General features: G+C 46.2%; 2 protein-coding genes across 5 annotated transcripts in view; both read left to right on the top strand.

Annotated features, from left to right (window-relative positions):
* The window catches only part of MX2 (MX dynamin like GTPase 2), a 41,669-nt gene extending 38,903 nt beyond the window's left edge, over nucleotides 1–2,766 (top strand). For both annotated transcript variants that reach the window (XM_087418061.1, XM_004429709.3), the window contains exon 14: nucleotides 81–2,766. In XM_087418061.1, coding sequence (XP_087274187.1) covers nucleotides 81–311 — 231 coding nt within the window. In that variant the 3' untranslated portion in view covers nucleotides 312–2,766. The remainder of the gene's footprint in view (nucleotides 1–80) is intronic.
* An 11,370-nt stretch (nucleotides 2,767–14,136) lies between these two features.
* The window catches only part of MX1 (MX dynamin like GTPase 1), a 37,718-nt gene continuing 24,707 nt past the window's right edge, over nucleotides 14,137–27,147 (top strand). Inside the window, exons 1-4 of one of the 3 annotated variants that reach the window (XM_087418059.1) lie at nucleotides 14,137–14,256; nucleotides 20,737–20,812; nucleotides 21,558–21,683; nucleotides 26,877–27,069. In XM_087418059.1, the coding sequence (XP_087274185.1) occupies nucleotides 21,579–21,683; nucleotides 26,877–27,069 (298 nt within the window). In that variant the 5' untranslated portion in view covers nucleotides 14,137–14,256; nucleotides 20,737–20,812; nucleotides 21,558–21,578. Of the gene's footprint in view, nucleotides 14,257–15,006; nucleotides 16,159–20,337; nucleotides 20,813–21,557; nucleotides 21,684–26,876; nucleotides 27,070–27,147 lie in introns of those variants that run through there. The other 2 variants (XM_087418060.1, XM_087418058.1) reach the window with 2 other exon arrangements.

The raw sequence follows: 27,147 nt of genomic DNA, 5'->3' as shown, positions 1-27,147 counted from the left end.
AGAGCCCCAAGGCTTCTCTCTGCAACCATAGGCCTTGGGCTGAGATCCCTCCAGCCAACTCTTCTTACCCCCTCTTCCAGGAAACCAGCAAACGTCTCGCCAACCAGATCCCATTCATAATTCAGTATTTTATGCTCCAAGAGAACGGCGATTGGTTGCAGAAAGCCATGATGCAGATACTGAACGAAAAAGAGCACTATAGCTGGCTGCTCCAAGAACAGGCTGAGACCTCCACCAAGAGGAATATCTTGAAGGAGAAAATTTACCGGCTCACTCAGGCGCGGCATGCCCTCTGTAAATTCTCCATTTAAAAGCGGGTAGATTCGTGGAAATGCAGCAGCGCTTTTGGGTTTTTTCTTGTGTGCATTTATTATAACAGGAGGCGGCACAAGAAGTGGCTTCTCCTTTGGGGCCAGACTTTGCTGTTGCTGTGTGGGGCCATCTTCACTGCACTGCACTCAGCACCAGAGTTCACATCTGAAGGCCACATTCAGGACTGAAGTCCACTGCTCAGAGCTGTCACCTCCACTTGGAGGTCTTCCACAACCTCCACGAAGAGGTGGCTCTCCCACTCCTTGCGTCCCCCAGTTACAGCATTCTTTTTTTTCTTAATTTTTTTTTTTTTTTTTAGCTGAGAAAGATTGGCCCTGAGCTAACATCTCTTGCCAATCTTCCTCTTTTTTTGCTTGAGGAAGATTAGCCCTGAGCTAACATCTGTGCCAATCTTCCTCTGCTTTATATGTGGGTCGCTGCCACAGCATGAGTGACGAGTGGTGTGAGTCCGCACCCGGGATCCAAACCCGCAAACCCATGCCGCCAAAGTGGAACACGCCAAACTTAACCACTACACCACCAGGCCAGCCAACAGCATTCTTAAATACTGCCATCCTTCTGTGTTAATTTGTCTACCTCCCCACACCGCCCATTAGACTATGAAACCCTGGAGGGGTAAGGTCAGCACCCCTTCTTTTGTATTTCCAGATCTTTCATGGTACCTGTGCATAGTAGCTGCTTAATAAATGATATCTCATTGAACAAATGAATGATGGAGATTACCTGAGGCTATGGCTTAAATCCAGACTTTGGTTGTTTGGGGTGGTGCCCTTTAGCTGGTCACTTTCACATGAATTCCGTCATGCCATCTGCTTCTCATTGTTTGCTATGATCATATTCCCCAACCCCCCAGGGGAAATGAGCCTCAGTGATAGGAATTTTAATTTGTTTCCCTGGTTGCCGTGAGCTCCCATTGCTATGTTGAGTCTTGAACAGAAATTCAATAAGGAAAAACATTTTTAAAAAAATATAGAGCTTCACACCAGTGGTCACCTCTAGACTAGAGGATTATGGCTAATTTTATTTTCTTTTTCATGCTAAGCTATATGGACCTCACAGGAATTTGAGGAGGGTTAAGTGAAAGCATTTCTACAAACTACCTGTCCCAAAACAGGTGTTCAAAAATGCCAGCAATTCTTCTCTCCATCAAAGATCTCTTTTTTTCTTTACCCTCCAGGTCCATAGAGCAGCCCTCACTTCTGAAGTTCTTCCAGCCAGCTCTTACATTTAGTTCTTTAATAATTTTTGAGTCGATTTTTTATATGGTGGTAGATAACAGTCCAACTTCATTCTTTACATGTGGCTATCCAGTTTTTCCAACACCATTATTGAAAAGACTGTCCCTTCCCCATTGGTCTTGGCACTCTTGTCAAAAATTATTTGACCATATATGTAAGAGTTTATTTCTGGGCTCTCTGTTCTATGCCATTGGTGTATATGTCTGTCTTTATGCCAGTACCACACTGTTTTGATAGCTGTTGCTTTGTGGTGAGTTTTGAAACCAGGAAGTGTGAGTCCTCCAGCTTTGTTCTTCTTTTTCAGGATTGTTTTGGTTATTTGGTGCCCTTGAGATTCCATGTGAATTTTAGGGTGGGTTTTTTTTTTTTATCTCTGTAAAAACTGTCATTGGGATTTTGGTAGGGATTGCATTGAATCTGTAGATCACTTTGGGTAGTATTTGCATTTAAGCAATATTAAGTCTTCCAATCCATGAACATAGGGTGTCTTTCCATTTATTTATGTCGTCTTTAATTTCTTTAAGCAATGTTTTGTAGTTTTCAGTGTAAAAGTCTTTCACTTCCTTGGTTAAGTTAATTCCTAAGTATTTTATTCTTTTAGATGCTGTTGTAAATGGAACTGTTTTCTTAGTTTCCTTTTCAGATTGTTCATTGTTAGTTTACAGAAATGCAACTGATTTTTATGTGTTGTTTTTATATCTTGCTACTTTCTTGAATTCCTTCATTAGTCCTAACATTTTTGTGTGTGTGGAAGCTTTATGGTTTTCTAGATATAAGGTTATGTCGTCTGTGGACAGAGATAATTGTACTTCTTCCTTTCTGATTTGGATGCCTTTTATTTCTTTTTCTTGCCTAATTGCTCAGGCTAGAACTTCTCATACTATGTTGAATAGAAGTGGCAAAAGTGGGCATCCTTGTCTTGTAAAGTTTCCCTGGCTTTAAAGAACCTTTGCAATATTGAAGCTAAAGATTATGAGAAGAACTCCTATAGTTTAGGAGTCTTTTTTTTTTTAATTTGGCTCTTCCTCCTCATTTTATGAGTTGGGCCACATATACAAATAGTCAGTAGCAGAGCTGAACAGAAGATTCGCTTGAAGACAAGATCCACTGCCCTTGTTCCCTTGTTCTTTCTTTATTTAACCTTCAAATTATAAGTGCTGTTGTATAAATAAAGTCCAAGAAAAATGAAGTCTTATACTGAATATTTGTTCCATTAATTGTATATTCAGAGCATCTCCTAAATGTTCAATACATTTCACACATATGTACACACGCACACAGCCTCAACCAAAGCTCGTCATTTACCACCTCAAGACTGACTCCGAAGCCCGGGTGCCAGGTGTCTGGGGAAGATGCTTGGGGCCTGGTGTATGAGTTTCCTGGAGCTACAAAGTACCACATACTGGGTGGATTAAAACAACAGAGATTTATTCTCTCATAGTCCTGGAGGCCAGAAGTCTGAAATCAAGGTGTTGGCAGCACTGGTTCCTTTTGGAGCTCTGGGGGAGAATCTGTCCCAGGCCTCTCTCCCAGCTTCTGGTGGCACCATCTATCCTTGGTGTTCCTTGGCTTGTAGCTGCATCACTCCAGTTTCTGCCCACATCTTCACCTAGTTTTCTTCTCTGTGTCTCCTTAAAGCAAATGTCCCTCTCTTTTCTCTTTTAAAAATACCAGTCATTAGATTTAGAGCTTACCCCAAATCCAGGATGATCTTGTCTCAAGATCTTTAACTTAATGACATCTGCAAAGACGCTACTTCCCAATAAGGTCACATTTACATGCTCTGGGGATTAGGACTTGGACATATCTTTTGGGGAGACACAATTCAATCCAGCCGATCAGAGCATGGAGTTGGGTGGATGGCGCCTGTTTTCGTCAGAATAAGCTAACTGCTGCAGTAAACGCCGTAAGGTCTCTGGGGCTTAACAATCCATGTGTGTGTTCTCACATCATGGCAGGCCAAGGCAGATCGGCAGTGTTCTGAGCCACACAGTCCCTTAGGGCACCAGCCTCCTTCCACCTAGTGGCTCCACCATTGTGGAGGCCTTCGAGTCTCCACTGGACCCTCTGTATGTGGCCAGCAGGTTAGAGAGGAGAGAATATAGATGATTGCGAGGGGAGTTTCTAGGATCCAGGCCTAGGGAGCAGTGTCTGTCACTTTCTCCCACATTCTGTGGGCAGAAGTCAGGCCTACGGCCACACCTAATTGCAAGGCAGGCTGGGAAATGTGGTCCAGCTAAGCAGACAGGAGGAAGAGGAAAAAGGTTTGTACATTGCCACACTCTCCCTACATCCATGGAGAATGCTCCTGAACAAAACACGGGAGCAAAGAAACACACGTGTTCCTTGCTCTTCCTTGTTATCCCGGGCTCTCTCCCTCCCTCCCTCACATGCCCTACACACACACATGCACAGGCACACACACACACACACATGCACATGTACACATATGCACACACCGTTTCCTCCTCCAATGTTACTGTGGATCTGGGGTTTGTTTCCTAACAGGTGTAGAAATAAAGGAAGACCATCCAAATGAGAACAAGCAAAGTTACTTATTCAGAGCTGGCTATCGCAAAGGGGTCAGCCACCATCACTTACATTTTGGCAGAGACTCAAAGGCCAGCAGAGGAGTGGAAAAGCTTTATAGTGGGGAAAAGGGAAGGTTCCAGGTGGGCCCTGGTAGGAGGCTGTGGGCCCAGGGAAGCTGTGGCGGCTCACTAGAAGCGGGGCATCCTATGTGACTGGTTAGGGGAGCACATTTGGCTTTCTCTGGGTGATTCTAAATTGGAAGTTGGGACAAAAAATTAGAGAAGCTGTCAGTTATTAACCAAGTCCCAGCCATTTGGGGCTAATGGTTACCAGGGTTATTGTACAGCTTCCTGGATTGTTGGTAGAGATAGCAGTCTGGCTTCCTACAAGCCTGACTTACAGCAGGCTGGCTTCTGTGCTGGTGACTGTAGATAAGGGGTTGGTTTCCTGGGCACGCTGCTGCAGGCCGTGGGTCAGAGTTCTGTTTTTACATGTGGTCTGTCCATTGTCCATGTGTCTATTCAGTTTCTCACAACTTACCTTACGCTGTGGGACCTCCCTCTCTCCTCTGCCCTGGACGCTGCAGATCTGCTCCTGCAGGTGAACTCTGTTTTGATGGAAGCGTCTGGTGATCCGCCTGTGCATACACTCCATGCGCCCCCTTCCCCGTGTTTAGAGACTCCTCACGGGGTGGAAGTTGCTCTTCTGGGGTGGGTGGGGAGGTGTGTTCTCCTCAATCAATGTGCAGTGATACGACTGAGGAGTATCCATGAAAAGGTATCAGCAGGTGGGATAAACATATTTGGATTCCCTACCTTGTTTCTACCCCTTGAGGCCCTAACATGCCTCTTCTGTCATGCACAGTGACATGGTGTATTGGTTATCTATTGTTCCATAACAAAATGTCTCAAATTTTACCCTTGGAATTTCTTATCTCACAGTTTCTTTGGATCAGGAATTCACATGTGTTTAAGCCGAGTGCCTCTGGCTCAGGGTCTCTCATGAAGCTGTGTCCAGCTGTGGGCCAGGCAGCCGTACTCTCAGCTCAGGGCTCAGCTTGGGGAGGAGGTTGGCTTGTTACCGAGCAACAGGCTCGTTCTGCTTGCCGCAAGACTAACCAAAAAGTCAGGAGGCAAGTTGGTGGAATAGAAAGGGTTTATTTATTTTTGCCAGCAAAGATGTAAGATAGTGGAGCAGCGTCCTTAAAGCCCATCTTATAGAACAAAGACCACAAGCCAGTTATATAGGGGCTGGTCTCCGGGTAGGACAGACATCTGGTCTCCCAGTGGGATAGACATCTGATCCTAGTTCCTGATAATCTTTTGTTTTTCCTCCCTTGTGACTGAAGTCTCTGTTTTCAAGGAACTGGATATGCATCAGAGACTGGAGCAATGCCCTATACCCTGATTTAGTTTAAAGGTAAGAACAAAAGCTTTAATACATATAGTAAGGATTACTGTTTATGTGAGTGGCACCAACAAGCTGAATAACAGCCCCCCAAAATAGCCAGATCTTAATCCCTGGAACCTGTGAAATTAACTTTATATGGAGGACGGGTCTTTGCAGATCTGATTAAGTTAAAGATCCTGAGATGGGGAGATTATGCTGGATTATCCGGGTGGACCCTAAATAGGATCACAGGTGTCCTCATATGAGGGAGGCAGAGGAAGATCTGACTACAGAGGAGAAGTCAGTGTAGAGATGGAGCAGAGAGGGAGACTTGAAGGTGCTACCCCACTGGCTTTGAAGATGGAGGAAGAGGCCACGTGCCAAATGCAAGGAAGGCAGCTCTAGAAGCTGCAAAAGGCAAGGAAAGGGATTCTGCCTAGAGTCTCCAGAGGGAGTGCAGCCCTGGCAACACTGTGACATTAGCCCCATGAAACTGATCTTGGACTTCTGGCCTCCTGAACTATAACAGAATAAATTTCTGTTGTTTTAAGCCACTGAGTTTGTGGTACTTTGTGACAGCAGCCACAGGAAACTCATTCAGCCTCCAAGCTCTCTCACCTGCTGCTGACAGGCCTCAGGCCCTCACTGGCTGTCGGCCAAAGACATCAGTTCTTTGTCACATCACATTTTGGGACTTTGCCACAACATGGCAGACCAAATGAAAGGCCTATAGAATTATCAGGATGGTGTTTTGCAACTAAAATTGATTTTTCTTAAAGCTGCCCAAGTGACTGTGATGACAAACAGGTATGGGAACAACTCTTTAAGGTAAAAGAAGTCTGCTCCTGTCATGGTACCTGGCACACAGCCGACACTTTAGAAATATCTGTGTAATCATAGGACCAGCAACAGAGTTTGCCACCGTAGGGGAGGAAGACGTATCCTCTACCCACTCTGGGTCCTTTCTGGCCAGGCGACAAATTAAATTGACATGAGACAGAATAACAGGAGAAAATCAAACAAAGCTTTATAACATGTATACATGGGAAAGACCCAGGAAAAACTGGGTAACTCGACAAAATGGCAGAAGATCTCATCTTAAATACTATCTTCAGCTAAAGTCAAAGGAGGATGTTGGGGGTGGGGGAGTCAGCTATGGGAGATTCCCAGAAAAGCACAGTAAACAAGAGTAAGGTTATTACACAGATTTGAGGCCTCACCTTCTGCAGTGATAAGCGTTTCTAGAGGTAAGGTCACCCCCCCTTCTTCCTCTTACAGATAGGGAGATATCTTTACAAATGGAGATTTCCCTTATAGACGTAAATGTCTCTTACAACGGATACCTTCTACTTTTACTTGGTTTTAAGAGCTTTGATAAGAATGGGCTTAGCAAGGACCCACCCAGTCTATCCATACCCAAAGTTATCTATGGTGATGGCCTGTCCTGGGGACAGGCTTTCTATCTTAAATTCTTTTAGGAAGTTAGTCAGCAGAAGGTCAAAATTTCTTTCAGAGTCTTTTGTTCTTGAAAATAATCAGGGCAAAGAGAAATATTTTGAGGTGGCCAATTCTGATCCCCCACACCACCCCAAAATATGCCTCTTTAGCATAAGGGTTATTTTGAGCTGATGATTATTAAAAAAAAAAAAATAGCAGACATAAGAAAAGCTCTGAGACTTAGTAGAAGTTACTCATTTGTAGGGGAAATTTACCTATATAAGAGAAATCACCAATTGTGAGGGTGCCTCCTTCTCTGTGCCAAGAAGGCGAGGATGACTCTAAATCTCTAGAAACTCTTATCAATAGAGAAGCAATGACTTAAATCTGCATGACAACTTTATCCTTGTTTACTGGGCTTTTCCTGGTCTCCCATCCTGGTTGGTTTATAACAAACTCACCCCCATTTTCTTTTATAGAATGATTATGAATTATTCGCATCAATAACCTTAAGTCTCCATTTCTTTTTGTTTGTTTTGTTTTGTTTTTTTGGTGAGGAAGATTGGCCCTGAGCTAATGTCTGTTGCCAAGATGCCAATGTCAAGTTGTCTGCATAACAACTTTACCCTTGTTTACTGTGCTTTTCCTGGTCACCTCCCATCTTAACAACAGGATGTTAAAAGCTATTTTTCAGGGGTGGCGAGCCAGCCAGGAGCATGCGCAGAAGAGAAAATTTTGATCTGCCAATCAAAACTCATCCTCCCAGCGCTTCCGCATACCAGACTGCCCTCTCTGATCCCTTAAACCTTACTCCATACCCTGGACTGGGGAGACAGAATTGAGAGCCTTTCTTTCTGTCTCCTTATCAATTGATTGTATAATAAACTGCCTTTTCTTTCCAAGACCAGTGTGCCATGGTATTGGCTTCTGTGCACATCGGGTGGCAAGCCCTTGCTCACTAGCACTTTTTGGAGCAACGAGTGATGGCTGGCAGGTGATTGCAATGGCTACAGAGAGAACAGGATGGCTCCTGAAAGTCTGCAAAGGACCCAGTTTCTATTTCTCCCTAGCTGTGTGATTTAGGGCAGAAGAGTCCACCCTGATGAATAAATAACAAGCAATAGGATATATTGGAGAGTATGAGGAAGCCATACGACTTAAAACTAATTCGGCCTGACCTCGTTTTTCCAAAAGGGCCTGACGTGGCCTGTTGAGGATGCATCGTACATCTGCTTTAAACATTTACAATGTCCCAAAGATAAGAACGATGCCCTTAAAGACAGGGATGTAGCTTCCCTCTCCATTGGCATTTCCTTAAGGATAAGCATCTCTTCCTAGAAACTAAAGATTAGTTTAGTGAACACCTGCTGTGTTCACCTTGTGACCACTGACCTACTGACCACCAACCTGCTGTGCACACCTTATGACCACTGATCTGCTGTGCCAGCAAAGCAATCTTGTGACTATGGGAAAAGGGACATTCCTATCACATGTGATGTTCGCTGTTTGTTCCAAGATGGTATATAACCACTCTGTACATCCCACTCATTTAGAGTCCTTCCTTCCTTCATGAAGGTACTCTCCAGGGCTATATGGTCCTTAGGGTTGGCTTATAATAAACTCACCCCAATTTTGTTTTATAGACTGATTATGAATTATTTGTGTCAACAACCCTAAGTCTCCATTTCTTTTTGTTTGTCTTTTTGCTGAGGAAGATTGGCCCTGAGCTAACATCCATGCCCATCCTCCTCTATTTTGTATGTGGGATGCTGACACAGCATGGCTTGATGTGTGGTGCACAGGTCCGAGCCCAGGATTCGAACCTGTGAACCCCAGGCAGCAGAAACAGAGCACACAAAATTAACTACTACACCACCAGGCCCACCCCTCTCCGTTTCTTATTTGATTGACTTTTGCGATATTGGAGATCATGTGTGTAAAGAAATTGGCCAGTGCCTGCCAGGGTCAATATTCCATGGATGCTCCATAACCAAGAGACCACATTTTTAATACAGAGATATTGTGTTGGGGTCGCTCCACTTCCTATACTATATATGGGCTGCTGAAGCAAGCACACTACTTCCTAAAATACTGAGCCCAGTCATTGGCAGAGGAGGAACAAAGCAGCCTGGGTTGGAATTTGAAGAAGTGGGGAAAAGAACAGGCTGGGCCAGTTCCCATAACGCCCTGGGAGAGGTCCTGGAAGGCAGGTGACACGTGCTACCGCCTTTCCTATCCGGAAAATAAACTTGCACAAAGTGCTGATCACCAGATGAATGCCAGAGGGACAGCTGGCCCTATCCTAGAAAAATGATTTTGCAATGGCCACCGACCTTCCCCAGTGACTGCGGGTTTGGCGACGTGTACATCAGGCCAGGGCCCAGAGCCAACAGTTCAGCTCCACCAGACTTTCAGTATCTGTCCCCTGGAGGCACGGCTCTCAGCTGGACCCTGGCCTTGACCTAGAGGACTAGATAAATAGCAACCTGCAGGCGCCAGGCTCTCACGCTTGAATTGCAAACGAATCACTTGGAGAATCCTCTTAAAAACGCAGATTGAGTCCTGCATTTGGGATGGTCTTGGGATGGCCCCAGACCCCACATTGCTAACCAGCTCCCAGGTGAAGCCAATGCTGTTGGTCCGGGGACCACCCTTTGAGAAGCACGAGTCTATGTCACAAGCACAGCGGAGAAAACGAAACGGGGCAAACGACCTCGGACCCTAGACTCCCGCTCCGGCGGGACAGACGGTGCGCTGCCCTGACCCTTGGCCTGGACGGCGTCAGACGTGGACGCGTTACCCCGCGGGTTCCGGGGCTGCCCCGCAGTCCCGCGTGCCCCCCTCCCCCACCCCAAAGGGCAAAACTGCATCCAGGCTCCGCCCCACGTCCAAGTGGCAGGGCACACCAAGAGCCTCCCCCGGCCTCTGCCAGCTCCTCCAGGCGCCTGCTCCTCCTGGCCCCGCCCCTCACCGGCCCCTCCTCCTCTTAGCACCGCCCCTCTTGGCTCCGCCCCCTCCCCTTGGCACCGCCCCCTCCTCCTCCGGGTGCCCCCTTCTCCTCCCCCAGGCCTGGATTCAAGAACCGAGAGTCGCGCCGCCTGACTTTCGTTTTTTGCGAGCTGAGGCGGAGAAAAGAAACCGAAACCAAACCTGCCTTGACTGGGAAACGCGACATCCGGAGGAGAGGCGGGGAGGAGATAATGAAGGAAACCCAGTGGCTTAGGGTCGCTCTCCAGAGGTCACCGGAGGACCACGTCTGCAGGACCCGAGCCAGTCCTCCGACTCATCATTCATTCACTCATTCATTCATTCATTCTAGAAACATTTATTGAAACACTGTATGCCAGGAACTGTGCTGGATCCCAAGTACAACAGCAAACACCACGGACCTGGTCCCGCCCAGCTGACAGCCTGGTGGCAGAATGGGCGTTCACAGAGGCCAAGACAGTGTGATGCGGCCATGGTCCGTGGGCGGGGCGGGGAGCGTGGGGCTCCCAGGAAGCAGGTCCACTAGGCCTGGAGAAGGACGGAGGGAGGCCGCGTTGTGGGAAGAAGCCCGGCCCGCACTAGTAGGAGGACGAGCGCCCCTGAGCTGGGGGAAGTTCGTGTAGTGTGGAGGGTGTTACATCCAAGCCATGGGGGTGGGGAGAGGTGAGGCTGGGCACAGGCAGGCCCTGCACACCAAGCTGAGCAGTTTGGAATACTCCGCCCCTCCCACCCCTGCCGGTGGGGTGCCCTGCAGCATTGAATTGGGGTGCTGTCCACTTCGCACAGTGTTTAAGCAAGTGCACTTGTTTGGAGGTAGGCATGTGTCTTGACATGAGTACAGCCATGTTGGGCGGCTCCATTGACCTACAGCCACCAGCACAAAAAGAAATATAAAAGCTGCTTTCTGCGGTGGGAACTGGCCCTTCTCCCACGGAGAGAGTTGCAAGTTGTAACATTTCAAGGCTCTTGGAGCGTTGTAGCATGGGATGGACTGGCCATCTGTGCCGGGCTAAGACGACAACCAAAGAGAACAATGCACGTACACAATTACTGGGCTGGGACGTTAGCCAAGGGGCTCAGTGCACGTACGCCACTGATAACCATTGGTGCATGGGAACACTGGATGCTTGCTCTGTAAACTCTGTAACTGCTTATATAAACTGCTGGAGACTGAGACCCGGTGAGAGTTCCACCTGTGGAAGGGACGCCTTGCCCAGGACGTGTGATCCTTGCCCAGCCGTGTCGATTGACAGGACTCTCCAGGCAGTGAGGCGTGGATGTTGTGAGTAATTGATTTACTGTGAAGTAATCGATCTGATGTGTTCTCTTTCCCGTCAACCTGGTGTTTCTCTTTCCGGTTGATTTGTGTCATTTCCCTTCAGTCGATCTGGTGTTTCCCTTTCCGATCCATCTGATGTTTTTCCCTTTTATTATATGACCTATTCGGATCTGCTGCTATCTCAGCCGATGTGGATGTTTTCCCTTTCCAGTTGAGCTGGTGTTTTTTCCCTCTTATTATTTGACCTATTTGGCTTTGTTTGTGGACTATCGCCTTTACTATCCTCTATATAATAAAATATACCTTCAGTCCATTTGTTTGGAGTGGAAAGTTTCTTTTACGTCTCCGATCGAATACCCGAACCTCTCATAACAGCATGGATATCTGGAAGCTTGCCAGGCATGGCTTTCCATCAACACCAGCTCAGCTCTCCTGGCAAGTCTGGGCCAGGCCAGGCAGGTGTGAGACGGCTGGACAACGACCAGGAGACCTGGAGAGCCCTGGGCACTCATGACTGCACAGGCAGCAGGGGTTGGGGTCAGTGGGATTGTCTGGCCACTAATATGCATCCGTGTAGATGCTGTGTTTTTATCGGACACGTTTTGATGGAGGTAGGAACACTAGTAAGTGGACAGGGCTGGGCCGGGCCGGGCCGTGATGGGAGCCCCAGGGGCCGAGGTGGCTGGGCACATCAGTCCAGTTAAATTCAGCCCACGGTTACTGAGCACCTGCTGTCGGTAGGTGGTAGGCACCGGAGGGATACAAACTTGATGAGACCTCAGCCTGCCTTCGTGGAGGTGACAACTTCATCAAGGAGGTGGCCACATCCTCCAGTATCCAGAACATCCACCTGAGATACAGAGCATCTTAGCCAGAGCTAAGGCAATGGGGGGCCGGAAGAGACAGGACCCAGGTTTGGAAGGAGCTCCCAGGGGCAGCTGTACAGACAGAGAACATCCCCGTTAGCACTTGGCAGAGGAGGCAAATGTGTCCGGAAGCCTGGGGGAGGACAGGCCAGCAGAGGTGTTGGCTGCGTTCAGGGATGGTGAGTGGGGATGCTGAGCCTGGAGGACAGTCCTCAAGAGCTAAGAGTTTGAAACTTATTTCGTAGAATATAGAGTAATCAATGTTTCTTGAGGAGAGAAGGAATCGTCAGCAATTCAGATGGGAGGCTATGAGCTTCCTGACAGGAACCGCATCTTGTCAATTTTAGCGTGGGGAGAAGATGCTACAGAGCACAGGCTCAGGGATCAAAACCTATATCTGCCATCTTAGCTATCCCACTTCCTAGTTACGGGACCCAGCAATAAGCTAACTCCTTAGCCTCAGTCTCCTCACGCGTAAAGTGCAAGTGATAATCTTACCCCCTCACAGGGTGGTTGTGAAGGCGAGTTATTCTCTCAAGCTGGCACCTAACACATACTATTACCCAGTGCATATGAGCTATTATTGCGTTATTACTGAATCACACCACAGACAAGCCCCTGGGCTCTTTAGGGAACTGCCATACAATGCGCAAAGTAGAAACAATGAGCTACCAAAAGTCTCAGGCTGGGAGGCGAGAGGGGTAGCCTTGTGAAGTGTCGGGGGCGCCAAATTTAAGGGCACTCACGCCTACAGAGAGTGCCTGGCTCCTCCACTCTGGCCCCGCAGCCACCTCGCTCACCTTGCCCTCATCCTGGCCCTGGCACAGGCTGTGGCCACGCCTTGTTTTCACTTTTGCCCATGGCTCTGTCTGAATTCATTCCTGAACAAGCGTCACTGGGGAGAGCCTCCTGTGGTCTGAAGAGGCAGGATCATTCCACAGAGTTGAGTCTTAGGGCCACGCATGCCTTGCTCACAGCTCCCCTTGCATTTCAGGGGCACTTCTACTCCTTCAGAAAGCTCTAACCCCTCCTGCTCACAGCCCACCAGGAAAAGGCGTCACTCTTCTTCCTAACTGCAAGTACCTGAAGCCCAGAGGAGTGAGTAGCCGACAAAGGTTTCTCTCTAATTCCTGGGAGAGCCTGTGTCCTCCCACCAGGCCACCCTGGATGGGATCACCCAGACCCCAGCAATGGACTCTGCAGAGCCAGGTGACTTCGGGCCAGGCAGGGAGTTGGCTGTGGGGCCTCCTCCTCATCTCTTGGGTGCAGCCATATTGAATTTGGTTCCCCCCAGGCTTTCCCTGACTCTAGAACTTGGAGCTGGGGCAGGTTCCAGGCCTTGGAGTGGGGTGGGGGCTTGTCTTCAGGGACTCTGAGTTGAGCTAAGGAGAATGGAGGTGGGGTACCAGGCCCTTCCAAAGGGAAGTGTTATTCCCCATGCACAGAGTCCCCACAGGGAGGGCTGCTCTTGTGTCTGTGTGACTTCAGGCCCCCACCTTCCACCCATTTCCATCCTGGAGAAATCAGATGAGCCAACCTCCAGGGAGGGCTTGAAATGGACAAGGAGAATTGGGAAGGAGGATGATGTGGGTCAGCTTGGGGAGGGGGAGCGAGCGGGGAGCTGCTATTAACATAGAATGCTTGAGAATCCCTGCTGGTGCCCCAATGACCCCAGTGAACCTCCAGCAGGAATTTAAGACACCCAATTATCAATGCATCTGTTCAGAAGGCCAGGGGTTAAGGGACCCGCTAGGGTCAACGCCAGGTTCAGCTTTGGATGACTCGAAGCTGTTAGAGCAACGATTCTCAAACTGCCCCCAGAATCGTCAGAAGGGCCTGATAAAATTCAGGTTGCTGGGCCCTGAGTCCGAGTTTCTGGTTCAGCAGGTGTGCTGGGGTGGGGTGGGGGGTGGGGGGCGAGAATCTGCATTTCCCTCAAGCTCCCAGGGATGCGGATGCTGCTGGTGGGGATCGCACACGTGGAGCGCCTCGGGGAGGCTGCAGCTGGGCGCGGGGTGCAGGGGCGAGCAGCGGTTCGGTTTCGTTTCTGCGGCCGGTTGTCCCACCGGCCCTTCCGCTCTCCCGCCCTCGCGTCCCCTGAGTTTCGCTTCCCCGCGGCCGGGGGCGGGCGGCGCCGCGCGGTATAAAGCAGAGGCGCGGCGGGCGCCCGGCCCTCATCGCTGCGCGGGGACAGGTGAGTGTCGCGCTCCTGGGTCTGCGCACTCTCCAGCCGGCCAGCGGGGCTCCGAGAGGGGCGTTTGGGCGGCTGGCTGCGGAGACCAGCGCTCCGGGGTGTGGGCATTGCAGGGGCTAGTATTAGGTAATAATAATAATAGTAACAATAACAATAATAATAATAATGGCGATGTCGGCTGGGCTCAGAGCACGCTTGATTCTACTTGCAAGGTTCCTGAGTGACTCATCAAAAACAGCCCCCCAAACCTACGGCTTTTCTGCTTGAGGAAGTGGCACGGTGGAGGGGATGGGGGCCCTGGGGGTCTCTGAGGGAGCCGGTTAAGGGGGGGCGCACGAAGTTTCACATCCACTGCTGCGTGGCCTCCGAGCCCACCCCAGACGCCGACTATCGCTTGATATCATTTTATATTTTCCGCTGGGGAGGCAAACCAGACAAGTCAACAGTCGGGGGAGGGGGGGTCCTTGGAAGTGCAGAGACAAGGGGTCTTCACCGAACCTGCTAAATACTGGCAGGTCCAAGTGAACGGTCCCGCCCGGCGAGGAGGTTCTGGGTACCACAGTCGCGCAGACGGGAGGAGGGGCTGGTGGGAGAGACGAGGCATGCGCGTTGCACCCCTCTTTCTTCCGGCCGGAAGGGGAAATACTCAGCGACTTACCCCTAGCTTGTGCGCTTGGGTGCCACTGAGTGGGCCTGACACACATAGTTTGGGGGGATGGAGAGAGATAGGACAGTCCTGGGGACTGACAGAAGGAACCCAGGCACTGCTGAGACTTGTGCTCCCCACCGCGGGTGGCCTCTGAGTTGTGCACGTGGGATTCTCGGAATTATTTGGTCAAATTTTAAATCAAGTTGGTGGAAGCAGGGTCAAGTGATGCTAACCTCCAGTTATCAGTCCCAAGCAACTCCTAAAATGTCTAACCGTGTCCTCTTTCTATTTTGGAACAGACCTGCTGGCAGGGAGTCCCCCAGCCTTTCCATGTGGACGTGCACCCCATTTTCTTCCTGACTTCCCTTCTCGCCGCCTCCTGACACTCAGTGTGTTTTGGTAGAGAGCATTAGGTCTAAAGTACAAGATGTTTTCCCTTTTAATCGTGAAAAACTTAAATGTCACTGGGCTTTTGGAAGGCAAAACACTTTCAGGAGAAAAAGCAAATCTAAATCCTTCAAGGATTATTCTTAAAACTAGATTGAATTATGTTGGACAAATCACAGACTCTATGAATCAGGCATTCTCTAGGATGTGCTTGTAGGTGATCCCAGGGTTAGGGATTGTGCTTGTAGGGGTTGGGGGGCGCTGAATCCCCCCTCCCATCCCTGCTCTTCTATGCCATCTGGGCTGAGGAAGCTTTCCCACAAGGATGGAAACCCATTGGGCAGCAGTTTGATGTCAGCCACACCCCTCACTGCAAGGATTCTCCAGTGACACTGCTAATAGACGGCATCCAGTTCTGGAAGCCACAGGCAAACTACTACTCCCTAAAATCTGGAGTGGAGGAGGCAGCCAGCCAGCCACCTCTATGGACAATGAGAACTTGAGGGGACACAGACCTGTCCTGGGCAGGAATGGAAAGAGCCCCTGCACCTGGGCAGTTTCTCCCCTCCCTCCCCCAACCTTAGGAGTGAGAGAAGAGCCTGGTAGAGTAACCCCACCCATGACCGATGGGGGTGTGCAATAGTCAGGAAGATGAGAGCTGGAAAGGAGAGAGATTCAAGGTGGTGTGCCCACCTCGAATTTCCCTGCAGTCTTGTCTGCAAACGCAGGTACGGGTGAGACATTTTGTGAGCAGTTTGAGGCTGAGAGCTCAGGGTCACCGCTGCTTGACTGTACCACGGCCAACACTGGGCCAACATATTCTATCAGCATGACAACTGCAGCTGGATGCTGAGTACAATGAACAAGTAAGAAACTGGTTTTAGTGGCTGAGATTGCCCTGTTCCTGAAATCCAAACTGATTTTCAAAGATGATCCAAGAAAGGTACAAACATTTAAGATGTACAGAAAACCAACAAGTTTTGCTTTTAGGGGATGTCATTTTACAAAACAAACAGAGGAAGGGAATACATTCACAAAGTCTTGTTTTGACTCATCTTGAACCCCTGGTCATGGGGGTGCAAGCCTTGGAGACCAGTGATGCTACCTGGCTGGGTGCAGTAAGGCCAACTGCTGGGTGCAGTAAGGCCAACTGACACAGCTGTGGTCTTCAACTTGGGGCCCCCGCCTGGGACCCCCTGGACACATGAGTCTTTCCAAAGGCATGAGGGGGGTTAGGACATAAATTTCCAGATTGCCAAATTCTGTAAATACTCTTTTAAATTGATCACCTTTCAAAATCACCTTTCTCCCATTTTATGAAGAAAGGAATGCATCCCTCTCTCCCTTTTGTTTTTGTTTGTTTGTTTTTCAAGCGTGCTGTTATCTGAGTTTTGTAGCTGTAAAGTCATCTGTTACTGTGCCTCCTGACTGTTCCTATCAGGGTAGATGGCTTGTGTTTTTGATTCTAGCTCATCTTGGCAACGGTTGTCTTCCAAGGGAGCTCCATATGTGAGCTCCGGAGTCTGGAAGTGTCCCTCTGGGGTGACTCAACTTTTGCCTTTCCTCAACCCTTTAGAATTCACAGATTCCAAACCATGTTGTTTTTTTTTTAAGCCCATTTCTTTTTTTATTGATGTCTTAATAGTTTATAACCTCGTGAAATTTTAGTTGTACATCATTGTTTGTCAGTCACCATATAAATGCCTCACTTCTCCCGTTGTGCCCACCCGCCAACCACCTTGCCCCTGGTAACCACCAAACAGTTCTCTCTGTCTGTGTGTTAGTTTATCTTCCACATATGAGTGAAATCATGTGGTGTTTGTCTTTCTCTGTCTGGCTTATTTCGCTTAACATAATACCCTCCAGGTCCATCCATGTTGTTGCAAATGGGACGATTTTGTCTTTTTTTAGGGCTGAGTAGTATTCCATTGTGTATATATACCACATCTTCTTTATCCGTTCATCAGATGAGGGACACTTGGGTTACTTCCACTTCTTGGCTATAGTACACAATGCTGCAATGAACATAGGGGTGCATAAGCCTCTTTGGATTGTTGATTTCAAGTTCATTGGATAGATACCCAGTAGTGGGATAGCTGGATCATAAGGTATTTCCATTTAATTTTTTGAGGAATCTCCATACTGATTTCCATAGAGGCTACACCAGTTTGCATTCCCACTAGCAGTGAATTAGGGTTCCCGTTTCTCCACAACCTCTCCAACGTTTGTTGTTTTTTGACTTCAGGATTATAGCCATTCTAACGGGTGTAAGGTGATATCCTAGTGTAGTTTTGATTTGCAGTTCCCTGATGATTAGTGATGTTGAACATCTTTTCCTATGCCTGTTGACCATCTGTATATCTTTCTTGGGAAATTATCTGTCCATATCCTCTGCCCATTTTTTGATCGAGTTGTTTGTTTTTTTGTTGTTCAGTTGTGTGAGTTCTTTATATATTATAGAGATTAATCCCTTGTTGGATATGTGATTTGCAAATATTTTCTCCCAGCTGGTGCGCTGTCTATTCATTTTGATCCTGGTTTCATTTGCCCTGTAGAAGCTCTTTAATCTGATGAAGTCCCACTTGTTTTTTTTTCTTTTGTTTCCCTTGTTTGAGTAGACATTGCATCTGAAAACATCCTTTTATGACTGATGTCAAATAGTGTACTGCCTATATTTTCTTCCTGGAGTTTTATAGTTTCAGGTATCACCTTCAGGTCTTTGATCCATTTTGAGTTAATTTTTGTGTATGGCAAAAGAAGATGCTCTACTTTCATTCTTTTGCATGTGGCTGTCCAGTTTTCCCAGCGCCATTTATTGAAGAGATTTCCTTTCTCCATTGTATGTTCTTAGCTCCTTTGTGGAAGATGAGCTGTCCGTATATGTGTGGTTTTATTTCTGGGCTTTCAATTCTGTTCCATTGATCTGTGTGTCTGTTTTTGTACCAGTACCATGCTGTTTTGATTATTATCACTTTGTAGTATATTTTGAAGTCAGGGATTGTGATGCCTCCAGCTTTGTTCCTTTTTTCAGGATTGCTTTAGCTATTCAGGGTCTTTTGTTGCACCATATGAATTTTAGTGTTCTTTGTTCTATTTCCATGAAGAATGTCATTGGGATTCTGATTGGGATTGCATTGAATCTGTAGATTGCTTTAGGTAATATGGACATTTTAACTATGTTTATTCTTCCAATCCACGTGCATGGGATATTTTTCCATTTCTTTATGTCATCATCGATTTTTTTCAATAATGTCTTATAGTTTTCATTGTATAGGTCTTTCACCTCCTTGGTTAAATTTATTCCTAGATATTTTATTCTTTTTGTTGTGATTGTAAATGGGATTATCTTTCTGAGTTCTCTTTCTGTCAGTTCATTATTAGCATATAGAAATGCAACTGATTTTTGTAAGTTGATTTTGTACCCTGCAACTTTGCTGTAGTTGTTGATTATTTCTAATAGTTTTCCAGTGGATTCTTTAGGGTTTTCTATATATAAAATCATGTCATCTGCAATATATCATTTCAGTCTCTCCTAGCCTGTAATGTTTCTGTCAAGAAATCTGCTGATAGCCTGATGGGAATTCCCTTGTACGCTATTTATTTATTTATTTATTTGCCTAGCTGCCCTTAATATTGTTTCTTTGTCATTGATTTTTGCCACCTTTGCTACTATATGCCTTGGAGCAGGTCTTTCCATGTTGATATATTTAGGCAATCTATTGGCTTCATTCACTGGCATTTCCAGCTCCTTCCCCAGATTTTGGAAGTTCTCAGCTATTATTTCCTTGAACAAGCTCTCCGTTCCTTTTCCCCTCTCTGTTCCCTCAGGAATACCTATAATCCTTATGTTGCATTTCCTAATTGAGGTATTTCTCAGAGTCAGGTATTTCTCACAGAATTTCTTCATTTCATTTTAGTCTTTGTTCTCTGTCCTCTATCTGGGGCATTGCTGCGTTCCTATCCTCAATAATGCTAATTCATTCCTCCATGTTGTCAGCTCTGTTTTTTAAAGATTCCAGGTTTTCCTTTATCTCCTCCATTGTGTTTTTCATCTCCAACGTTTCTGATTGGTTTTCCTTTATGGTTTTGATCTCCTTTGTGATGAAATTCCTGATTTCGTTGAATTGACTATCTGTATGTTCTTGTAATTTGTTGAGCTTTTTTTTTTTTTAATTTTATTTATTTATTTATTTTTCCCCCCAAAGCCCCAGTAGATAGTTGTATGTCATAGCTGCACATCCTTCTAGTTGCTGTATGTGGGACGTGGCCTCAGCATGGCCGGAGAAGCGGTGCATCAGTGCACGCCTGGGATCGGAACCCGGGCTGCCAGCAGCCGAGGGCGCGCACTTAACTGCTAAGCCACGGGGCCAGCCCTGAGCTTTTTTATGATAGCTATTTTGAATTCTCTGTCAGTTAGGTTATAAATTTCTGTGCCTTCAGGGTTGATTTCTGGGTGCTTGTCATTTTCCTTCTGGCTGGGAGATTTAATATATTTTTGCGTCTTGCCTGCCCATGTTGGCTTGTTTTTCATCATCCTAAAAATATCTGGTTGCAGTTTCCACCTGCCGCCAGTGGGTGGGGGTCAAGAGCTGTGTATTCTGAGCCCACTGCAATCCGAGGCCGCTCTGCCCAACTGGTTGTGCTGAAGTGCCAGGTGTGTGGAGGGGAGGGGCTCTCTCTTTTGCCTGCCTGATCCTAGGGGCTTCTCCTTCTTCCCTCGCTATCTGCTCTCCTGGGCTGCTCAGGTGTCGATGGCACCCCTGCAACAGTTCCGACTTCTCCATGTGGGAATTTCCCTCAGGCTGAGAGAGAACTTGAAGAGTGATGGTTTTCCCACAGAGGGCCGCCCCTCCCCCCTCTCTGGGAGCCGCGTGGGGCCGGAGTCGCCGATCAGATGGGACCGGGAGGATTTCTCCTTATGTCTCCCCACTTCCTCTGGGGCTTGCAGCACCTCCACCTTCAGATGTATGGCTGTGTGTGTCTCTCAGACGTTTTTGTGTTGTGTGAGTGTCCTTTGTTGGCATGGGAATGTCGTTTTTGTTGTATCTTATCGGGAGAATCTACAAGGAAAGCTCACTCCTCCATGATGCTGATGTCACTCCTTGGTTGGTTGTTTTTAGCCAAGTTGCCCATTCAACTGCACCAATATTGACAAAGATCGGATAACTCATGGGGGAGGGTCCTGGGAAAGAAGCACAGAGAGCATCAGGAAAAAAATGTTGATTCAAGCAGTAAATCTACAGCAAGGCTCCGTGCCCCATCCATCTGTCTTAGAGTTAAAATATTCAAGATTTACAAAAAGGATTCCAGGAACTACATTTTTGCTTCAGAGCCCATCCCCTCTGCTTTTGCACCATTTTCAGCAGTGGGAACGTATCTGGATGAATACTCTCATTTATTTAGCCGGGTTTTGGTCTAATTTCTGTGTTTTGCATGATTTCAAGGAGGTGGAGAACAGCTCTGCATTTCTGTGCAACTAGTCAGCGTTCCCTTGTCAAGTAAAAGGAAGATATATTGGAGGTAAGTAGGTGCTTTATATTTTTTATAACACTTATTTCAAGTCATAGGAGAAATATTTTCATTTACTTTGATCCAAGATTATTAGATGTATAAAATTTACTATTTAGAGACTTGTAGTCCCAGACAGATTTTTAAGTTAATTTAAAATACATGCATACGTAGTTTTTGGATACAGACAAGTATGATAAAGTGGTCAATTAAATGCTTTCAAAAATAAAATGAATGACATTAAGATATACTTATGTGGGGGAAATGGAATGAAAATATGAAGTTGAGGATCAAAAGGAGTACAAGACTGGGAGTTCATATGTTTTTTTCAACTATTGGTTTGGGTTTCAAATTCCCATAATATTTAGATTCCCTCAGCTACATTGGAAAGAGTTCTATAACAATTTTATTTTTAAATGTAAATTTAATAAATGCATCAGAATTGCATCCTTTGCAACTGTTTAAATTTATAGTGAAAAAATTTTTGATGTTCACCCTAAAATTGTAACAAGAAATACTTAGTTTAAAAAAAATCTTTAGGGTATGGAAGCATATTCTTGAAGGCCATTGAGCTGAATACAGCGTTTGTCTTCATCTGACGTTTGGTTCGTTGGAGTCCTCCTGCCTTTTCTTTTTCAGTCAATAAAGAGTTAATGAGCTCACACTGTGTCCCGGTGTGTCTAGTCATAGGTTTGGTTCCATGACTGCGTATACCTAGCTTCTGAATCATGTTAATCCTGATCTGCTTGATTTTAAGCTTGACAGATAAAGGAAGAAGATGGTTCATTCTGAAGTGGAAATCAGAGGGCCTGATTCAGCTTCAGCATCCAAGCATCCATTTCTAAATGGAGATGATGATATGGCAAAGACAAATCAGAAAACAGTAAGTTGCTACCTGAAAATCACTATCCGTGTAGACATGAGCTGTGTCCATTTGCAGGCTGCCCTTTTATACAGCAGTGCTTGCTTCCTCATCTCTCCCGTAGCAGGATGCAATCCTCTACTCCTTCTGCTGGGGCCCTTCTCGCAGCCGTATGCAGATGTTTTGCCTTGCTGACGCTGATTGGGGTGCAATTTTGGTCTGAGAAACCAGGCCAGATGTTGATTGGCTCAGGTAGGAATTGGCCCCAGCCCTGGGCCCAAGGAGCACTGTGTTATCACCTGCCCACCTCGTGGTTCAGCCTCAAGCTGCAAACCTCTGAGGTGTCATTATGACATTCCATCACAGGGAAGCCACAGGGTGTCTTTTTTCCCCAGAATCCAGACGTAGTGTGGTGGGAACCAAACTGGGCTTCTGGAATCAGTCCCACCTGACTTTGATCCCAGTGCTGACACTTCCAGCTGTTTGATCTTGGGTGGTTATTCCTCCCTGGTTTGTAAGCCTGGCATTCCATCCCTGAAATGGGAATAATAATAGCGTTTACTCGGTGTGGCTGTTGAGAGGAACAAATGCAGGTAGCTTCTGGGCGCTTAGTGCTCAGTGTGTTGCTGTTACACGTTTTAAAATCATGGATCATCAGTCTCTTTCAAGTGGACTCCATTTTCGTAAGCAGTGTTAAACAATATTAAAAACAATGTTGAAGGACAGAAAAGTAAGAAGGTCCACCCCTCTTTCCAGCACCCTATATAACTGTTTACGTTCCCCCACATTTCTCTCCTATGTCCGTTTCTTGCCTGGATGGAACCAGCAGGGCCTGGGGCAGTAAGAACTCACACTACTCACACCCACCTGCTTGGAAGTAGCTTGGCCTTTTCCAGTCAAGTTGAACAGGGTGTGTCTTGTGATCTGGCAATTGCACTTCTAGATGTAGACCTTTCTTCTCAAAGTGTGGTCCCCAGACCAGCAGCATCAGCATCGCCTGGGATGCTGAAGTGCAAATGATGTTTGAAATGCAAATGATCACCCCCCTACACACACCTCCCCCAGACCTAGTGAATTAGAAACCTACTGAACTAAGAGGCAGGGCCCACCCTCTGTGTTTTAACAGGCCCTCCAGGTGATTCTACTTTGTGTGAAAGTTTGAGAACCACTATGCAAACTCTTGTGCATACCCCCTGGGAGCCATGTTCATAAAGCATTGTTTATAATAGCAAAACCGGGAATCAACACAAGTGCCCATGGGTGGTGGAATGCATACACAGACTGTGGTATGCTCATGCAGCCTGAAAAGGAATGAACTAGAGCTCCAGGCTTCAAGATGGTTGAGTCTGTCAACTCAAAAAGCAAATTTGCCTATTATTTTATCTCAAAATGAGTTTATTCAGGCATAGCCAAAGAAATTGCAACTCAGGATGTGCATGCCATGGCAAACCACAGGCAAATCTGGAAAAGAAAGGAAGGGAGCTGCTTTTATAGAGGAAAAGGGGGAACAGGGAGGGGCTGTTCTAAAGGAAAGTCCATTGGGGGAAAGTGACAGTTTAGGGCAGCAATGGCTTCTCATTGGCTGAGCTGTGGCATTCTTCATTGGCTGGGCTGTTGCCAGATGGGGAGGGAAATCTTCCTTCAGTAGTAAAATAGTTGTACTTCCTGTCCAAGATGCAAACATTCCTCTCTTCCTGTTTGGTGTAGTTGACAATGTGTGATAGGGTGTGAGAGCTCCCCCTACAGGCCTTCCCTACTCCAATTTAGTTGAGGTTCCTTTCATTAATTTCCACAAGTCTAAAAAACAATGTTAAACCAAAGAATCAAGTCACAGAAGAAATATACGGTATGATCCCCTTTATATAAAGTTCCCAAACAGGCAGCAATAAACAATGTATTGTTGAGGGAAAGACGGATTGGTGGTACAACTGTAAAGAAGAACAAGAACATGGTTATCACAAGCCTCAGGATAGAGGGACCCTGGGGGTACAAGGGGTAATAGGAGGAAGGTTACTGGGGAGGGGTATACAGAGTGTCTTAAGTACTGGGACTATGTGTTTTCTTAACCCAGGTGGTTGGTACATGCATACTTGTTAATTATTATTCCTGTTTTATAAAATCCTGTGAATAAGTGATATAAAGAAATGAAAACAAGAAGAACTCATAAGGAGGGTTGAGACTGAGGCTGCCGATGGGTACAAAGGTACAGCCGGGCTTCTGGCACCACCAGCACAGGGCTTTCCCTGTGGAGGTGTGCTCCAAACCTTTCTTTTTTTGATGAAGATTCCCCCTGAGCTAACATCTGTTGCCAATCTTCCTCTTTTTTTTTTTTTTTTTTTTGCATGAGAAAGATTCACCCTGAGCTAACATCTGTGGCCAGTCTGTCTCTATTTTGCATGTGGGTCGCCACCACTGCATGGCTGACGAGTGGTGTAGGTCCAGGCCTGGGAACTGAACCGGGGCCGCCGAAGCAGAGCATGCTGAACTTAACCACTATGCCACTGGGCCAGCACCTCAAACCTTTCTTAAGTGTTGTCATAGAGAAAAATTGCTCCAAGCACTTGTTAAAAAATGGCAAGGAGGATTTTATTCAGGACTATTGCAAAAGGGGAGACAGCTTGAGCTCAACATGGAATACAAGGCCAAGTGGGGATTTATAGCCAGTGGACAGGGCAAGGGAGAGGAGGGAGAATTACTAAGAGGAACATGATTAGGATGGGGGTGTGGGGGAAGGAACTTGATTAGCTATCAAACGTGAGGGGATGCTGGACGAACTGGCTGAGCAGGATTCTTTGCTAAGTCAGGCCGAGGAGAGACCTGGTAGAGAAGAGGGTTCAAAGGAGCCCCACTAAAGTTTGGTCAAGGGCATCCTTGTCAGTGTGCACCCCCTTCTCTGCTGAAATTTGTCCACGTTCCCCGTATATGAAATTTTGTACTGTGCATTCTGTAAGGCAGTGGTTCTCAACTGGAGGCAGTTTTGCCCTTGGAACATGTGGCAATGTCTGGGGACGTTTTGGTTGTCACAACTCAGGTGGAATCATGAATAGTGAATAAGGCCAGGGAATCTGCTAAACCTCCTACAGTGCACAGGACAGCCCCTCACAACAAAGACTTACCGGGCCCCAAATATAAATATCTTCTCACCGTATGTCTGGCTGCACGCCCAGTTGCACAAGCAGTGTGGGATAGGTTGTGAAAAGACCAAAGAGAAGACCTGAAGACAGCATACGAGATGTAAGGTTTTACTGGGTCTTACTTACGGGGAATGTCCACTGGCGGCCGGCTGGACGGAATTGTGCACCTGCACCCATTACCATAAACAGAGAGGGGGTTGCTTATGTAGGCAGGGGAATAAAAGTCTACATGCTTGCCAAGAGGGACTATCCTTGCATGGCCAGGATTGCAAGGATCAGCAGCTCACATAGAAGGGCTTTGTGTTCCCTCAGAATGTGATGTTCTTTGAGGCAAACAGTTACAATACCGATGGTTGGCATCCTGCCCAGCAAGGGGCCGAAGACACATGGTTGCTATGGGGTACATAGGCTATTGCCTAACCCACAGTCACAACAATTTTTTCCTATGTTTTCTTCTAAAAGTTTTATAGTTTTAGGTTTTGCATTGAAGTCTATGATCCATTGTGAGTTAGTTTTTGTATATGGTGTGAAATGTAGATACAAGTTCCTTTTTTTTTTTGCATATAGATATTCAGTTGTCCCAGTACCATTTCTTGAAAAGCTTTTCCTTTATCCACTGCGTTGCCGTTGCACTTTTGTCAAAAATCAGTTGTTCATATATGTATTGGTTTATTTCTGGAATGTGTATTCTGTTCCATTGGTCTCTTTCTCCATTTTTACACCAACATCACATTGTTTTGGTTACTGTGGCTTTATAATAATTATTGAAATCAGATAATGTTAGCCCTTAAACTTTGTTCTTCCTGACCATTTATATTTATAGTCATGTGCTACATGGTGACTTTTTGGTCAACGACAGACTGCATATACAACAATGGTCTCATAAGATTAGTACCATATAGCCTCGGTGTGTAGTAGGCTACACCATCTAGGTTTGTGTAAGTATGCTCTATGATGTTTGCACAAAGATGAAATCACCTAACAATGCATTTCTCAGAACATATCCTTGTCATTGGGTGACACGCAGACTCTACTGTGATTGTTAATATAATTAGGTTTGAGAAGATCATTCTGCTATTTGTTTTCTATTTGTCCTATCTGTTCTTCACTTCTCCTTTCCTCTTTTTCTGCCTTCCTGTGAATTAATCAAGTTTTTTTATGATTCCAATTTATCTCCTTTGTTGACTTATTAAATATAACTATTTTAGGGTTTATTTTATGCATCTTTAACTTATCAAGTCTACCTTCAAGTGATATCATACTACTTCATGTTTAATACAAGAACCCTCTTAATACAAGAACAAGCTTTCATTTCTTCCCTCTCTGGCTTCATGCTGTGTTTGTCATGAATTTTAATTTTGCCTATATCATAAACCCCACAATGCATTGTTATTATTTTTGTTCAAACAGTCAAATATCTTTTAAAGATATGTCAGTAATTTAAAAAGTATAGTAGTTAGCATTTCTGGTGTAGATTCCTTTGTGTAGATTAAGATTTCCATTCAGTCTCGTTTTCCTTCTGCCAGAAGGACTTCTTTAGCATTTTCTGTAGTGCAGGTCTGCTGGTGATGAATTTGTTCACTTTTTTATGTCTGAAAAAGTCTTTACTCTCCTTCATTAATTTAAAAGATATTTTTGCTGGGTATAGAATTCTAGGTTGATATTTTTCAGTACTTTAAAAAGGTTGCTCCACTGTATTCTCACTTACATTGTTTCTGATGAGAAATCTGCTGTAAATCTCATCTTTGTTCCTCTATATGTAACCTGTTCTCTGGCTGCTTTAAACATTTTCTCTTTATCACTGGCTTTGAGCTGTTTGACTATAATATGCCTTGATGTAGTTTACTTTATATTTCTTATGCTTTGGGGTTCATTGAGCTTCTTGGATCTTTGAGTTAATAGTTTTCATCAAGTTTGGGAAAATTTTACCTATTATATCTTCAAATATGGTTTTCTGTTCCTCTCCCACTCTCTTTTGAGAACTCTAATAACCTGTATATTAGGTTGTTGGAAGTTGTCCATCTTTGATGGAACATGATGTGCAGGCCATGACAGAATTCTCCCATCCTGCTTTCTCCAGAGCATCGAAAACAGCCTGTGTAGCCAGTACGAGGAGAAGGTGCGCCCTTGCATTGACCTCATTGACTCCCTGCGGGCCCTGGGCGTGGAACAGGACCTGGCCCTGCCCGCCATCGCTGTCATAGGAGACCAGAGCTCGGGCAAGAGCTCTGTGCTGGAGGCTCTGTCAGGGGTTGCCCTTCCCAGAGGCAGCGGTAAGAACTTGCCCTCTGAATTAGTCAGCTTGGACTGCCATAAAAGTACGTGCATGCACCGCATAATGAAGTTTCAGT

This window comes from Ceratotherium simum, chromosome 27 (genome assembly GCF_057802395.1).
Source record: "Ceratotherium simum simum isolate JZ-2026a chromosome 27, ASM5780239v1, whole genome shotgun sequence".
In the NCBI taxonomy this organism is placed as follows: Eukaryota; Metazoa; Chordata; class Mammalia; order Perissodactyla; family Rhinocerotidae; genus Ceratotherium; species Ceratotherium simum.
The sequence above is the reverse complement of the archived record's forward strand: the minus strand, read 5'-3'. Positions and strand labels throughout refer to the sequence as shown.